The 16,748-nt window shown below is 42.2% G+C and overlaps 1 protein-coding gene across 2 annotated transcripts in view; it reads right to left on the bottom strand.

Annotated features, from left to right (window-relative positions):
- Positions 1-5,253: 5,253 nt before the first annotated feature.
- The window catches only part of LG9H6orf118 (linkage group 9 C6orf118 homolog), a 20,775-nt gene continuing 9,280 nt past the window's right edge, over positions 5,254-16,748 (bottom strand). Inside the window, exons 5-10 of one of the 2 annotated variants that reach the window (XM_005363368.3) lie at positions 16,558-16,682; positions 14,685-14,743; positions 13,958-14,139; positions 7,677-7,730; positions 7,123-7,184; positions 5,254-5,652 (exon numbers count right to left, since the gene is read on the bottom strand). In XM_005363368.3, the coding sequence (XP_005363425.1) occupies positions 5,577-5,652; positions 7,123-7,184; positions 7,677-7,730; positions 13,958-14,139; positions 14,685-14,743; positions 16,558-16,682 (558 nt within the window). In that variant the 3' untranslated portion in view covers positions 5,254-5,576. The remainder of the gene's footprint in view (positions 5,653-7,122; positions 7,185-7,676; positions 7,731-13,957; positions 14,140-14,684; positions 14,744-16,557; positions 16,683-16,748) is intronic. The other variant, XM_013352302.2, reaches the window with a different exon arrangement.

Here is a 16,748-nt window from a genome sequence, read left to right as displayed (position 1 = left end):
TCCATCCAAATATAATAAATGAAAGGTTAAACTATGCATCAAAGCCAAGCAAACTCCAAGACAGTCATGATTTTTGTCATGACCCTGATACAGCAAGCATACACTGTGTTGTGCAGTTCATTCTTGCCAACAATACTCCCCCTTGGAATTTTATTCTACACACTTGAATGGATACATTCAAATAAGACCACAGGATCAAATCCAAATTAAGATAAACTCACTAACTCTAATTTTGTTAACTAAATTTGCAAAATACAGTTCATGAAAAGACAGTGGTGTCTGAATAGAATTGTCATTGCTTCACCCATTGCTTCTATTATGCTTATGAATAGGGATAAAGATAGATGGTATGAGGATGATAGACAAATAAGAAGATAGATAGATAGATAGATAGATAGATAGATAGATAGATAGATAGATAGATGATAGATAGATATAGATATATGAATAGATAATGACAGATGAGTAATAAGTAGATAAAAATAGATGGTAGATAAATGTTAGATAGGTAATAGATACAGATACATAGATGATAGGTGATAGAGATAAATACATAGATTGAGATACCTATACATATATATATGATAAATATATATAATAATGGAGAAATAGACATAGATATGGAGAGATAATTTATAGATAAGTAGAAAATGGGTATATAGAGACAACCAGTACACTGATAAATAGATACAAATATACATGATAGATATATCAACACATACACACATTATGAGGAGAGATAATTGATGAATGGATGGATGGATGGATAGGTACATAATATCTGGATATATGGAAGATAGATAGCTGGACCAAGGATATTTACGTACCTAGAGATAGATAAATGATAGATATAGGCAGACATAAATTGTTAAGATTTTTTAGGGTTTTTAAAAAACAGAGCCACATGTGATTGAGTACACATAATGGCAAATTCTGCTTTCTGACAGTAATTGCTAATACCGAACACTGTCTTCAGATTTGACACAAGTCCACACATCAGCTAAATTACTTTGGGGCAGCCATACTCGCACACTTCCTCTGTTCATGTCCCCCAGGCTTGTTGGCATTGTGGGGGGCAAGAGAGACCTCTGGGATTTGCAGCAAGGTTCCCTGCATCTTCGCACCACATCCCAGATGATGGAAGAAGAAAGTGGGTTACTTTTGCCTGCTCCCCCTCTTAGAGACTAGCCATGTGTGATAGAAAGTCATCTGAACACTGAGAGATCTTCAGCCTTGCCCAGTTAGCTCTATGACCGTACTGTACTGAACTACCCTGTACTGTTCTATAGAGCCCCTGAGGCATAGTACCTGCTACCACAGGCTGATATGCTATTTCTGCCTCAGTTCCCAGGTAAAGCTGATGATCATGGGCCTGCCCCTCCGTGCCTTCATGATGGAAGCATCTAGCATCCACAGAACATCTCTCCAGGGTACTCATGAAGACATTTTTCTCTCCTTATCTGGAAAATGGGGAAGTGAGGAGCAGGCATAAATGAAATGAGATCAGGGAGCCAGGAGACTTTGCACTGCACAAACTAATATTAAAATTGGGGACAAGAGGAGACAGAGATGGTGTGAAGGAGTTAGGGAAGAAGTACAGGTGATATGGGGGACACTTGAGAATGTTGGTTAGTCCTCAGAGCCTCAAGAACCCCCTACACTTCCAGGCTCCACCCTCCCCTGCTGTCAGTGTGAGGCCAAGCGGGTGCCCAGAGTTTCTTGGAGAACAGCCCAATGAAAGACCTTGTCTCAAGTGGTGCTAGTTTAGAAGGCTCCCAAGTCTTTGAAAAGATCACTGTGGTTTAAGGGGCCCTAAAAGGACCAAAGACAAAGATACAACTTGTCATGAAATTTTACATGATAGCAAGCAATGGAAACAAACATCACCAGCAGGTGCACTTTTCGCCCCTGCTCAGTGTTCTGTCTGCCATGCAGGATGAGAGGGAGGAGAGACAGCTTGAGTTCTGCAGCATCTAAGCTGCCTCTCTGGTGAGTTAGGAACGCCTAAAATACCAGCCCCTTACAATCATTAAAATATGTAAAGTTGTGATTAGATTTCATATGAATACAGCATGATCTGGAAACCTGGAATGTAAGCAGCGAACTGGATGCAATTTCCTAAGAATCACAGTCTCCCACCCTTCTCCAGAGCACAGGTAAGATGCAGTGGATGTTCATGAATTTCGCTGGGCATGGCATTGAGAAAAAGATCAATTCTTATTTCGGGGTCGGCCGGCCTTTCTTTGTAAGAATAAAGTGGGAGGCACAGTGGAGGGTAAACAAACACAACAGTACCAACCGACAGGCAAAGAGGAGTTCTGTGATCTCAGCAGGCTGGGTTGCCCACCACAGGGCAGGAATGTCACAGCAGGGATGGGCAGGAAAGGGGGAGTCAGTCCTCAAACAGGGGAGCAACCACAGGTTGAGTCTCTGAGCTGAGGCAGAGCAATCCTCAACTTAGAGTAGGGACTTTGAGTCTCAGGTGCCAGACTGGGAAAACTAGGCTATGTATATTCTCAGCTGGACCCTGATTGGCCAGGTACATGAAGAATAGGGACCAATTAGAAGAGAGCCTGCCAAACCCAGAAAAGAAAACAAAAGAAGCACAAAGCTATCAGGGCCTGGGAGGGGCTCAATGATGATCATAGCTCCATTCCCCCCCTATCCCTCAGTGTTATAGAGGAAGCTGGAAGGGAAGACGGAAACCCCTCCACAATTGAAGATGGGGTTTTGCCTGGATTCCTAGGAGGTTCCCGGAGATCTGCACTCCTGTTGCTGTTGTGATGGTACTCCTGATAAGCTGTGGTCCCCTGTCACAGGAGCCCCAATGACTGCAATACCTGAGGCAGGAGGCCATGCCTGATTATTCGGGTTCAGTCCCCAATACCCACGTGGTTGAAGGAGAGAAGTGGCTCACAAATTGCCCTCTGACCTCCTCCTCACATATGCATACTTGATAACACAGAGAGAGACACGCACGTACGCAAACTGTAATTTTTACACACACTCACTCTGCTGGCAAACTGTCTTTTATAGCCTGAAATGCTGATAGAATGAACATTGCTGACATAAATAATGGCTGGGAAGAGCTCTCACCTACTTCTAAAATAATATTTTCCTCACAAAGAGGAGGCATTCATGGTAACTGTTACAAATTTTGCTCTTGACAAAGTCGTCCTGTAAGTTATATCAAGCTTTTTGAAAAAAAAAGTTTTTATGACATTAACAAGAATAATGAAATAATTCAACAATAAAACAAGATTTACCTTTCAATCTTCTTATCCCTATCACAAATTTATCTGGACCCTAAGACCGAAACCTCCATGAGTATGAACATCCAGCTCCAAATATTTAAAACCCTGGCCTGAGCCTTGTGTGGGTAGCTCTTCCCTTGCACGACCAAACCTGGACTGGTTTTTAAGTTGTACTGGGCTTTCCACCACTTGCTGGCAATGCAGAAACCACCTCCGTGTCTCTCACAAAGCCTGCCACTACCAGGCACCACAGGGCAAGTGCTTCAGCTGCTTTTGATAGCTGCAACAAACACCTTCACCGAAACCTACTTGGGGAGGGGCTGGAGTGCTTATATGGGCTTACTGTTGGAGTCCATCACAGAGAGAAGACAGGCAGGAACCTGGAGTCAGGAGCTGGTGCAGAGGCCATGAAGGAGCATTGCTTCCTGGCTTGTTCCTCATGGCTTGTCCAGCCTGCATTCTTACACAACCATGACTACCTGCTCACAGTGGGCTGGGCTTCCCGCATATGCCATCAATCAAGAAAAACACCCACAGGCTTGTGCACAGGCTAAATCTGATGAGAGATATTTTCAATTGAGGTTCTCTCTCCCCAGATGACTCTAGTTTGTGCAAAGTTGACAGAAAAGAATAGTAACCACCAGCGCGATGAGACGATGGAATATAGGAACCCCATCAGCCAAACACAGGGTCCCTTTCTAGCTCGGCCACACACAGGGAGTTTGAGCAAGTCAGCTAGAAGCTTCACACAGCGTCCTCTCCCTCAACTCTGAGACCCTAATGGGGATTCTTCTAGATGGCCAACAGAAAGCAACAGGAGCATAGAGAACACAATAGACAATCAAATCCGGTTCTCTTCCGACATGGTAAAGCCTTCGGTCAGCTGTCAGAATCCCCTCTCCCTACCCCCCTCTTCTTTCTCTGTCCTCCTTCACTCTCCTGTGCTGTCATAAAACACTGACCAAAAACAGCTCAGGGGAGAAAAGAGGTTTGGGGGGATTGTTTGGTTTTTAGCTTGCAGGTTATAGTCTATCTTTGAGAAAAGCCAAGGCAGAAACTGAAGCAAAGTTCATGGGGAAGGGATTGCTGGTTTATTTGGGGCTCACTTCCTGCCCAAGATAACTGGGACTTCCCACCTAAATCAGTCCTGAAGAAAAGGCCCCCACAGCCTTGCCTATATGAAATCTGATGGGGACAACGCCTTAGCTGAGATTCTGTCTTCCCAGATATGTCTAGGTTTGTGTTGTCAAAATCAAACTTACATACCAACCCTCTCTTTCCTCTCCTCTCTCCTCTCTTCTGCCTCTCTTCTCTTCCCTCCCTCTCTCCCTCCTCTTCTTTGCCTCCCTTCTGCAGTCTTCCAAATTAGGGTGAAATCTCTCCTGTTCATTCTTCACCACTCACATGTGACCCTCAAATAGGAAGCTATGGACGCTCAGAGGCATTCTTGTCATTCCCGCGCTCCATGCTTCAACTAGCACATGCCCAAAGAACTGAGAAGACATCCTTAATCTTCGAAACTGTCACAAGTTCAGAAATGGCTGAGGTGTGTCCAGCCACCATGCAAACATTCTGACAAGACGCAAATATTATTTAGTTAAATGGGTATTAATTCAGGCACTACTGTTACTGGTTGAATCCCCCCACCACACACACACACACAAAGCTCCTGTTTGGGGCACTCATCCCCAAGGTTGTGCTGGAGGCACTTGTGCCCAGGTAATAGCAAGTGTTTTAGGCGCGGCTATGGGACCCGCATGGCTGTGGATAGAAGCTGGCAGAAGTAGACCACTAGGAATCATGGCTCCTTGTCCCCATCACACTCTCTGCTTCCAGGTCAGCACTGGTGTGACTGTCTCCATCACATGCTCCTTCTGGGGAAAACTAAGCTGCCCCAACCATGAAGGACTGAAACCTCTGAGATCATCAAAGCAAATCTCTGTTCCCTTCAGTTATTTCTGTCAGACCATCTGGTCACAACAATAAGCACATGACCAGCATGGGTGTGATGTCTATTGCATTAAAGAACGTATGGAAACATGTTAGCACGTAGACAGGACTGGTATATAACACAGCAGGGTTAAATCGTTGTTCTTAATAAATATTTAAAGTGGTTTGTCCAGCTGAAAATTACAGAGTGAAAGATGAACTAAAGATCAGGACACACATGGAAGAAGTCAAATGAATCACACGGAGAACACATCTATCAACACGCTGAGGAGGATGCAGATCCCTCACTGACGTTATTCGCGGGGAGGTGACAAAAAGAAACATCTTCATCGGGCTATCCAGGTGGTGGGCTCAGCAGTGGAGACCCCTCTGTCACTTTCCAAACATCTTAGAGTTATCTTCTACATCTTCTAAATCTGCATATTCCTTAATGAGATCCCAAAGAATCCTTAAAATGCACAAGACATAAATGCAATGGATTAGGAAAAATAGACATTAAGGAGAAAAGTAAAAGTCCCAGTAAATATCCATTTTAGGACAAATCTACCCAAACAGATGAGACCAAAATCAACAAGCTTTCTTTTCGGTTGTTTCGACACGCGAGCCTTGGCCTTGAATGCCATGGGGCTTCTCTAGGACCAGAGGGGTACCTCCTACAGCATCTTCTGGGCTAATGATACCGGTGGACGACCCACCTTCTAGCCCATCCATTAGCCAGAGTGGGGTCCGGCAACCGTGACTGCTCTTTGCTGACTTCTGGCACCACATAAGGACCTGGGAGAGTGGTCCAGGCTCTCTCTGCTCATTCCTCTACCACGTGAGAGGGAAAGTATAGTCCCTAATTTCTGCCCTTCCCTACGACTACAGCCTGTCGGGACCTCATGCTAGTATGAGGAGGTGCCTGAAAAAGACCGTCTTTCTACATCAGGCAAAATGAATAAATACTAAATAAATGAGCCTCAGAGAGAAAAAGGGCTAACTGTTTGTCCTTTGCCTTGTAACACAGACCCGATGCCTAGAAACAGCCACTGAGGGGCTCCATGAAAAAACACACATGCACAGAAAGTTAGGGAAGCAGGACACTGCTGGGCCCAGGCCATGGTGCATGTATGGAGGCCAGAGGACAACTTGTAGGGGTCACAGCCCTTCTTTTCTGCCATGTGGGGGTCAAGGATCAAGTGAGCCTGAGCCCCCTCACTGGCCCCCATTTGCTTTTTAAATTGAGAGTTTAGATGTATACAGGATTTCATTGTGTTTTTAATAACATTAAAAGCCCTGTAATCTGAGCAAAGAATGCCACCCAAAGCTACATGCTACCCCCATACCATATGTCTGGCCCTTACCCCTGAGAATTTACCCAATCCTTAGGCTTCTTCTAGTGAAATTATTCGCATATGGTTAGAGAAAATGTACATGTTGATTTCTAGATCTTCAACTGATCACATGAGACAAGGCAGGAGCGTTTAAAGCCAGCTCTCGAGAGGGCTGTCAAAGTCCCGTCTCCTTTCACGTGAACAATTTCTGGAGCACTCGAGCCCTTACCAGCACAGTCTGGCAGAGGGATGGGGAGATCGCTCAGTGGGCAAAGCACAGCCACCAAATGTAAGGACTGGAGTTCATATCCCCAGAACCCATGTAAATGCCAGCGAGGCATGAAGGCATCCCGCTGCGAATCCCAACACTCAGAAGGTGGAGACAGACCCTTGGGGCAAGCTGCCTAAAGAGACTAATCCTGTCAGTGACCTCTGGGTTCACACGAGACTCCGCCTCAACAGATAGGGTGGAGTAAACAAGAAAGAATCCCCACGGTAACCTGGAGCCTCGTGTGCACATCTCCATCTGCACACATGTGTGCCCACAGATACGTAAAGGCACATTCACACACATACACATTTCAGAACACAGTATCAATGCTTACTGCCTCTCCTCTTCGCTGATCTTACTCTTTTTTATGAGCTGCTTGACTTGGTTTTCGATAACCTGCAGAAATATGAAAAACCTCCAGTCATCTAGAATACCACGAAGTTGGTCATGCAAAATGACAATAAGATAGAATCAGAACTGGTGGTTCTGCCAGTTATAGGACACTAACCACACCCTGCACAGCTCAGAGGTACACACAGCCAGGCTGTGCAGAACTATGATGTAAGTGGCAATTGTCCATGTGTGTTTGGAGTGTTCCACTCCTTGCTGGCTGTAGTGTTCCTTGTTCTGATGGCAAGGTGTGTGGATAAATTAGAGAGAGACGCAGTTATGATCGTCATCACAATGTAGTGTGTCTTCACTAATGCACTTGCTTACAAGAGTCCAGCTCTATGCTGAAGTCTGCACAGCCAGACACAGCAAACACAGTAGACGGCTATTCCATAAGAAGGCAGACATTTTTGGGTGACTTATGACACAGGCAAGCAGACATGTCAGGAAATTTTTCTACAGATAAACACCAGCTTGCAAATTAAAAAGACATCTTACTTTTATTTTCTTCTTTAAGATTCTGTTGGTTGTTTCCGATTTTAAAGCTTCATTCTGAAAGCAAATGGTTTTAAAAGTAATTTTAAAAGAAATGGGTAAGGCTTTATTTATGAAATTAAAGAAGCATTATGAGACAGGCTTGGCTGTAAATTTAAGCATGCTCAGTACCACATCACTTTTGAAAGAGGCATTTACTCTGGTCAGACAAGGAGGTAGGCTAACTGCAGATCTTCATCTTTCCCTGTGCACCTCCAACTCTAATCCCCCCATCTCATCACATCTCTGTAACAGACCACTTGCTGCAGCCTCCATGCCCCCTCACCTCTAGCTGCTCACACAGACCTTCCCCTCCTAATTTCGCTCCTTTCAGCCCCGCCCCTACTCCAGCAGCATTCCCTGGGAAGCTATAGGCTTTCTTCTCTTCTCTGTAACAGTCCCCTGCTTCAGCCTCCCATCCCTCTCTGCCCCCATCTCCAGCACATCACACAGATCTTCTCCAGCTCTCCTCCCCTTTCATCCTGCAACCCCAGCCCCAACTCCAGCAGGCTTACCCTGGGAATCTGCCTGTCAGAGAAGCAAGCTACTTCTGAAAAATGTGAGAAATGATGGAAATCGCTGGCTGCCTGGACAGTCACCCTAAGTTCCTCTGCAACATTGGGGGCATCCATCTTTGGCCTACAAGCCTAGCATATTCAATAGACTTTTCTGTGAGGTGGGATATTCTGAAGGGCTCTCCCTCCTTGTCTTGACAATGTTTAGCACTCACTTTCTTTTGTGTCCTGCTTGTCCAGTTAGGAAAGCATACAATCAGCAGTCAAGGCAAGGGCATTTTCTTGCCCAGTTGCTTACTTTTGCCACAAGGTAAGTAAACTCCATGTGGAGTTTCTTAGATGCCCATGTCCTTTTCTGAAGTAGATTGGTGCTGCCAGGAGCAGACATGTCTCATTGTCATAAAAAAGAACCTATGTTATTAAAACATCTTAAATGCCATATTCTGTAGTTCTCTGAAATGTTTGAAGATGACCTGTCTATCTAAAATATTAATTTGTTTGACCTTGAAAACATACCTAATGTGACTATAAATTAAATTACAATAGATGACTAATTACTAACCTTTTATTTCCTTATTATTCAAAACAATTGTTAATAATAATTTTCAAGGACTAGAAATTTATATTGAATTGTTAAATGAGTTGTATAGGTATAATACCTTGAACAAGAGTAGAAATATATGTACAGTATGTTCTAACAAAATTAATCTCAAATTTGTAACAATATACAAATTTGTATACAATATATAAGAGTTTAATCCAATGTAAATCATTTAAAACTAGTAGCTGCTTTTTAAAAGTAAATTTAATAATCTAGCTTTTTATCTTTTATCTATAGCCACCATTTTCTTTTCAGAGTAGATTAAATAATCTGCCCTTGTATCCTATCATATCTCTATCCACCTTTTTCTCTTCAAAAGAAGAAACTTGAATCTAATTTCCTTGGTTTAGTTTTTTTCTGACCATTACCAATTATAACTTGTAACCACCCCCCTAAACAATAACAAATATCCATAATCCATTGAGCAACCAAAAACTACCCACCCCACCTCTTGAGAATGTACACATTGTACTCTTAAATTTACTTCCTTCTGTATGGGGGTTACAGTATCTTTAGAGTATCCAAAAAATTGAGTTGGACTATCATTTTTTTGTTCAATCTATGGGAAATGGGAAAGTACAGGGCTTGTCTCAAGTCCTGGCTAGAGCAGTCTGCTAGACTGGATCATCTCTGCTAACCACTTTGAAACTATTCTGAACAGTCTGTAGTCCAAAGTGATCACTGAGTGCTGCATTCAGCTAAATGACATCATATGAACCAAGCAGAATCATAGTTGTGCTGCCCCATCTTCTTTTTGGAGACTTCAGAGATTGCTCTAGGAAAATGTATTGTTCATTGTGGAAAAATTAAACATTGTTCACATCAAAATGGAAAGTTTGTATTGATAGATATGAATAAAGAAAGGTACCACAGAGACAAAAATAGACATGGGGAGCAGTAGAATTTTTGAAGGCAGAGTTTTGATAACCTTGGTCTCTAGATTTTTACCTTTCTTCTGTCCCACACCAGATGGCTCTCATGATATGAGACAGAAACTCTGAATTTTTCTTTAAACAACATACTAAGATTTAAAGAAGGAGAGCCACAGTTCAACTCCAAAGCCAGCTTTGATTTGTAAGTGAGTTGGGACTACCATTATATTGAGAAGTAAGTAGATATGTATTTTAGGTAGTAAGATTTTACCCTACAGAGACTACTGGTATCATTAGTTAGATTTTTCTTTGCTTTAGATTTTTTCTGGATAGCTATCTTTTCTTTTTTAGGCATATAGATTTCCAAGGTCTTTTGACTTCTCAAAGATGGGTATTTTCTGTTTTCCTGCAAAGATAAGAACATAAACCTGCCACAACTTTTGTGAGATTCCCTTACAGCCTGTAGAATTGTCACCTCAGTGAAGGAGCTGTCATTTCTCTTATCAAGATGTTTCTTCTTTTCAAACTGAATCTTGATTAATTTTGATGGCATCCATAGCTTTTGTTCTTCTGTGGAAACAAGAGTGAAACCCCTTCCCCAGTGTAGCACATCTCCAGGTTTCCATTCTGAGGTCAACACATCCTTGAAATACACTGAGTGACTTAGTTTCAAAGTTTTCTCTTTTGCCCAATGGCTCTCTCCAGTTGTTGTTCCTTTCTCATAACCATAAGAAAATTCAAGGATAATAAAGCATTAGGCAATTGATCTTGGGGGTATATTTACCATCCTTTTTATTTATTTAACATATTCTTTATAGTTTGATCTTTCCCTAACTTACTGACCTGTAGGATTGTTTAGTATACCTATAATATGCTTCGTATTATAATATGAAAAAAAACCACTGTTTCATTTTCTTAGTGACATATTCTGGGGCATTATCTGTTTTTATTTGTGTAGGTATAACAATGATGGCCATAACTTCTAGCAAATGTGTGATTACTGAATCATCCATTTCTGAATTCAAAGCAGCTGCCGATTTAAAACCTGAATAGGTGTCAATGGTGTGATGTACATATTTTAATTTTCCTAATTCTAGGAAATGTGTAACACATTCATCTGCCACATTTCATTCATTGGAGTACCCTTTGGGTTACATCCTGTAGGTAGTGGTATTTGGTTGTATTAAGAGCCAGTAGGACCTATTCTTGTAATTTCCTTGCTTTGTTGTCATGTGATAAAAAGTCCTTTTTTAAACTGTTGCTATTGACATGATGCTTTTTATGAAATTCTGCACATTCCCAATTAATTATCGATCAATTTCTGCATTATCTTTGTGCTAGAGGACCTGGCAGACCCATATGAGATTGGATGTGTGCTATGTACATGGAATGATGTCTACTCCTGATTATATCTTGTACTTGAATAAATAATAAAGTCAATTTTGTATCATCTGGTATAAATTTAGTGTTTTCTGTATGCAAAACAATGTTTTCTTCATATTGTGAATCAGTAACTATTTTGAGAGATTCTTTAAAATCCCTTAGTACCATAAGAATTAGCATATATTTATGACTTTTAGACAGAATCATAAGGGCTTTCTTCTACTTTACTTCAATTTTCTGGTTTGTAACCTTCCGTTCTTGATTTATTTGCGTTAGTATAGAATGTAAGGGCTTCAGTTATTGGTGTGTCCCATACAATGTGAGGAAGGAACCAATTAGTTCTCTGATAAGTCAAATTCTCTCACTTTTTGGGATAGCTGTTGCTAATCACTCCCCAAAAACTTACTACAAGCTCTTTGCCAACATTTACTTTCTTCCCATAATCTGTTAATTTCATCATTAGTGAATGGTACTACAATTTCTGCAGGATCTTTTCCTGCAAATTGACAAAATCTCAATTTTCCTTTTATAATTAACTCAGAGACCTTTTCCACATACGTTTTTAATTTTTTTACTTGGTTTATGTGGTTGAAAGTTCCATTCTAAGATAATATCTTCTCTCATCATTAAAATTTCCGTAGAGGATTGTTAAAAGGATAATATGATCAGAATGCAGTTAAGATTTGTATTCACATGATCTACATGTGCCTTCCATAATTTCTCTCAAAACAAAGTAAATTCTCTCTCAACTTCAGCTGGTATCTCCCTGGAATTATTTAAGTCCTTGTCAAATCTGAGGTTTTGTTTAAATTCATAGGTTCTTCAGCTTTTATCCAAATAGTGGGCCATAGATTGAAAATGTCTCCTCGCACTCTGTAAAAGTATTTAAGAGTCTGCAATTGATCTCTCCTAATTTTGATTTCTTGTGGTCTAAATTTCTGTAACCCTATTTTATGACCTAAATAGTTTATAGAATCTCCTCTTTGTATTTTTTTAGGAGCAATTTGTAGTCCATACACGGTAAAACTTTCTTTACTTCTTCAAACATTCTTTCTAAAGTATCTACATTTGAATCAGATAGCAAAATGTTGTCCATGTAAAAGTAAACTACAGATTTAGGAAATTGCTTACATATCATTTCCAAAGGCTGACTTACAAAATATTGGCACAGGGTGGAGCTAGTTAACATTACCCATGGAAGAATCTTCTATTGATATCCTTTAACAGGCTGAAAATTAGTATAAGTAGGCACTATGAAGGCAGATTTATCTCTGTCTTTTTCTTAAAGATATAGTGAAGAAACAATCTTTTAAATCAATAACTATAAGATGCCCTCCTTTAGGTAATACAGAAGACAAAGGAATTTCAGATTGTAGGGAGCCCATTGACTAAATTACCTTATTAAAAGCTTAGGTCTGGCCGGGCGGTGGTGGCGCACACCTTTAATCCCAGCACTTGGGAGGCAGAGGCAGGTGGATCTCTGTGAGTTCGAGACCAGTCTGGTCTACAAGAGCTAGTTCCAGGACAGGCTCCAAAACCACAGAGAAACCCTGTCTCGAAAAACCAAAAAAAATAAAAAATAAAAAAAATAAAAGCTTAGGTCTGTTACCAATCTCTATTTTCCAGATTTCTTTTTAGCAGCAAACACAGGAGAATTCCAAAGGGTGGATGATTGTCAATTTGCTGAGTGTCTAGCTGCTCCTGTACCAACTGTTCTAATGCCTGCAGTTCCTCTGTCATTAAAGGCCATTTCTTAAATATAGAATTGTCTGTCAACCATTTTAAAACGAAGGCCATTGGTACCTCTGAGAGTTTGCCAATTGTTGTTCTATGTTTTTGTACAGCCTGAATGGTCAGTGACTGTTTTTACAGTACCTAATAATATCATTCCTAGAAATATGAGTTGGTTTATGGTACATTTCTGAGAGAGTATTCCATTGTTGTAACAGATCACAACCCCTAGACTCACTGCTATATTAGCCACATATGGCCTCAGCCTTTCTCTCTGTCCTCTGGCTCTATGCATTCAACCCATCTCTTGCTTTGCTTTTCCTGAGATAGAGTTCCAGTTCCTCAGAACTGAAAATCTGCCTCCTAAAGAGGCCAATTTGTTTGACAAATTTTGTTTCTTTTTCTTAGGAATTGAAGGTTGGTGACAAGCCTGTGTCAAGCAAGTCCAATAGCCCCAGTGAACTTAAGCATGTTGCACCGATGGTTTATTTTTCATTGTACTTAAAACAGTGCATTGTTAAGCATGGAGTTGTCTGCCATAGAATTTAACCATAAGTTTACATGCACTGAGAAATCGAACAATTCTTGCAACCCATCCAATTGTGGTGTTTGCTTTTCGGTGGTGTCTACAAACCAGTCCAGAGCATAGCCCAGGTGTGCTTGCATCCATACATCACACACAACAGCATCAGTAACTGATTGTTAGGGTGACTCAATCTTCCGGGTAGCTATAATGAGTAGCTACGGGAACAGTGTTCAGTTAATATCCTGCATTCCCACCCATGGTTTAGAGCAACACTACCCTTCTATGTATTTTGCAAGTCTTGTTCTGCATTGTAAACAAAAAGCACAGCACTGCTAAAATACATGGAACTAGCCACAAGAGACCCTACTAGGCCACATTTCCCACAAGTTTCATGCGAGCACTCACAGGCTCCAGAGACTCATGTCTCCTTTGTTTTTGTTTTAGCTAGGCCTTCACTGCTCTATGTAGTCACTACACCTTTTGAAGTGAAAGCATATTTAGGACTAAGCTTCATTAGATTTTACCCTGAATCAAATTGTTTTGCGGGTATGGTTAAACAAAAACAAACAAACAAACAAACAAAAAGGAAATCTTTACATGAATAATAATTTGCATACCTCTACGCTTTTAATCCCATTCTCGGTGATATCCGACACTCTTGAATGCACCATCGTCTCTTTAATGTGTTTCTCAAGTGCTTTAATCTCATCCCATTTTTCAAGGATTTCGCATCTCCTCTTCTCAACCTTCTCAATCAGAGTGAGTTGCTCCTCATCATTTTTGTTTCTATCAAAAGATTCTGGAGATAGTTTTGAAAGCAGTTACTCTGTTTTATGTCTCAACACTTGTTAAGAGTGCTGGGTGTATGATGTCATATGTTACATATACTGGTAGTATAACTATATATGTATATATGTATTAGCTATATCATATAACTCAAGCATATTAATAAAAATTAACTGTTCTGAATAAATAGGATATTCCTCTCAATGTGGTTGCATACATTGTGGGTGCCTTGTCTTGCAGACTCCAGGCTAAGTGGAAAGGGGCAGTTGTGAATGATGACCAGAACCTCCACCAGGTTATTTTCTCACAGTGCACACTTCTGAGAAACCACATGAAAAGGATGGAGCAGGGGAGGGGTGCACAGCGCCCTGGGGAGACCCCTGTGAACACCATGCAGTTTGGTTCAGGTTTAAGGAGAATCTGCTGAAGACTGAGGAACAGGAGGCTGAAGTGGGAGCAGGAATTAGGTAGGTGTATGGTGAGGGAGGAAAGGGAGGTGGATCAAGACACCCAGAGAAGATACTAGAAAGGCAGCTGGCAGTCCTGGAAGGCACTCACCTGATTTCTCCTTAGCAGACTGCAGCAACAGGCTCTCCGCCTCCAGTTCACTTCTCAGTCTAAAAATCGATAGGGAAGCAGTTACACAACAGCAAGCTCTGCTTGGACCTTATTGCAACTGATCATTTTATAACACAAGTTATGTGTGTGTGTGCACGCGCGCGAGCGCACGCACGCACGCGTGCATGAATGTGTGCCTGCTGGTGAATGTGTATGTGTATGCATATATGTGTGCATTAGTGCATGTTGTGTGTGTGTCTTTGTATGTGTGTGCACATGCATGCATGTGTGCCTGCCGGTAAGTTTGCATGTATGTGTGCATTACTGTGTGTGTGTGTGTGTGTGTGTGTGTGTGCGCGCGTGAATGTGGATATACTTGTGTATGACAGTGTGGATGTGCCTGTAACACACATATCTGTGGAGGCCTGGGGTTGATGTCAGGCATCATCCTTGATCCTCTATACTACTAAAATAGGATCTCTCACTTGAACCAAAGCTAAGTATTCCACTTGTTTAGGTAGCCTACTACACCAGGAGATCCTCTGTCGCCACCTCCACATATGATTCCAGGGCAACCACCATTCCTAACGTGAATTTCTATGGGTGCTAGGGATCTGGATTGACTCCCTTCTGGTCTACTCCCCAGCCCCAGTCAGCGTGATTCCCCTGAGCATGGCAGATAGGCTCGGAGCCCAAGGTAGACACATTTGGCAGGGCATTCTGAAGTAGGTCCTGCCTCACCCCCGCTTCCTCTCTGTATCTGACACCAAGTCTAACATGGTCTACAATGTTTCACTCCTCCTATTGTCCTTGCAGCCTGTGTTGCCTTCTTCTCTTGGATTCACAAATAGCAAACTTCCTTGGTTTTAGGACTTGCCTGGGTCCCCCCCCCCCTCATTGTCTGATGTGATCACACCTGGACCTGACACCTCCAGTCAGGGCCTCTAAGGGTGTGACATCCACAGCCAGTCCTCCATGTCACTGGGGAGGGCACGAGCTATGGCAGCCACGCTGTGTAAAAACTTTAGACCAAACTACAGTGAGAGACAATAGCTTTCTCTCTCTGTAACACTGACAGAAAATTCAATGTTTTGCTTCTGAGGACTATTTTGTTGGGCTGGTTCAGAATGGCTACCGTCTATAGTCTTTTATATGTACATTCTTAAAAATGACACGCTCTGCCCAATGGTGACATCACTCTATACAACTGCTCAGAGAGTATCTTAGGGTTTCTATTGCTATGAAGAAACACCATCATGACCATAGCAACTCCTACAAAGGAAAATATTTAATTGGGGTGGCTTACAGTTTCAGAGGTTTTGGCCATTATCATCATGGTGGGACTTGGCAGCATGCGGGCAGACATGGTGCTGGAGAGGGAGCCGAGTATCCTACATCTTGATTTGCAGGCAAGAGTAAGTGGTCTGTCTCACTGGGCATAGTTTGAGCATGTATGAGACCTCAGAGCCCACCTCCACAGTGACACACTTCCTGCAACAAGGCCACACCTACTCCAACAAGGCCACACCTCCTAACAGTGCCACTCCCTTTGGGGGCCATTTTCTTTCAAACCACCACAGAGAAATTTCAGGGTTTTCTAAGTTAAGAAAATCAGAAGGCTCTTTCTGGTCCAGCCATCCTCAGTCCAATCAAGGAGACCTTCAGAGACCTCCAAGAGACTTGCCATGAGGTCCAGCACCATAGTCAGACATGCAATTGTTTGTGGGAAAGTCCGGGTTAACAGGACAACGTTGGTACAGGTTGCACATCGCGCATGGCAATGCAGAAAAATGCAGATACTGCGCATCACAGTTTCAAGGTCTTGCTAAGTATCAGTGGAAACTTCACCAGCACCATGCAGCTGGTTCCTTACTTGTCATTGCGCTCCAGGGCTGCCAGGGCAGCCTGTTCGAGCTTCCTCAGCTGCTCCTTGGCTTGCTCAATGTCTGTGCTGTGCACAGGGCTCTTCTCCAATCCCTTAACTTCAGCCAGGAGCCGCTGCCAGGAGCAAGGCACACAAAGAGTAGGGTGGTCAGGGAGAGCAGAAGGCACTCTGGGCTTTTG

The sequence above is a fragment of the Microtus ochrogaster genome, linkage group LG9, assembly GCF_000317375.1.
Source record: "Microtus ochrogaster isolate Prairie Vole_2 linkage group LG9, MicOch1.0, whole genome shotgun sequence".
Lineage (NCBI taxonomy): Eukaryota > Metazoa > Chordata > Mammalia > Rodentia > Cricetidae > Microtus > Microtus ochrogaster.
This window is presented reverse-complemented; position numbering and strand designations above follow the sequence as displayed.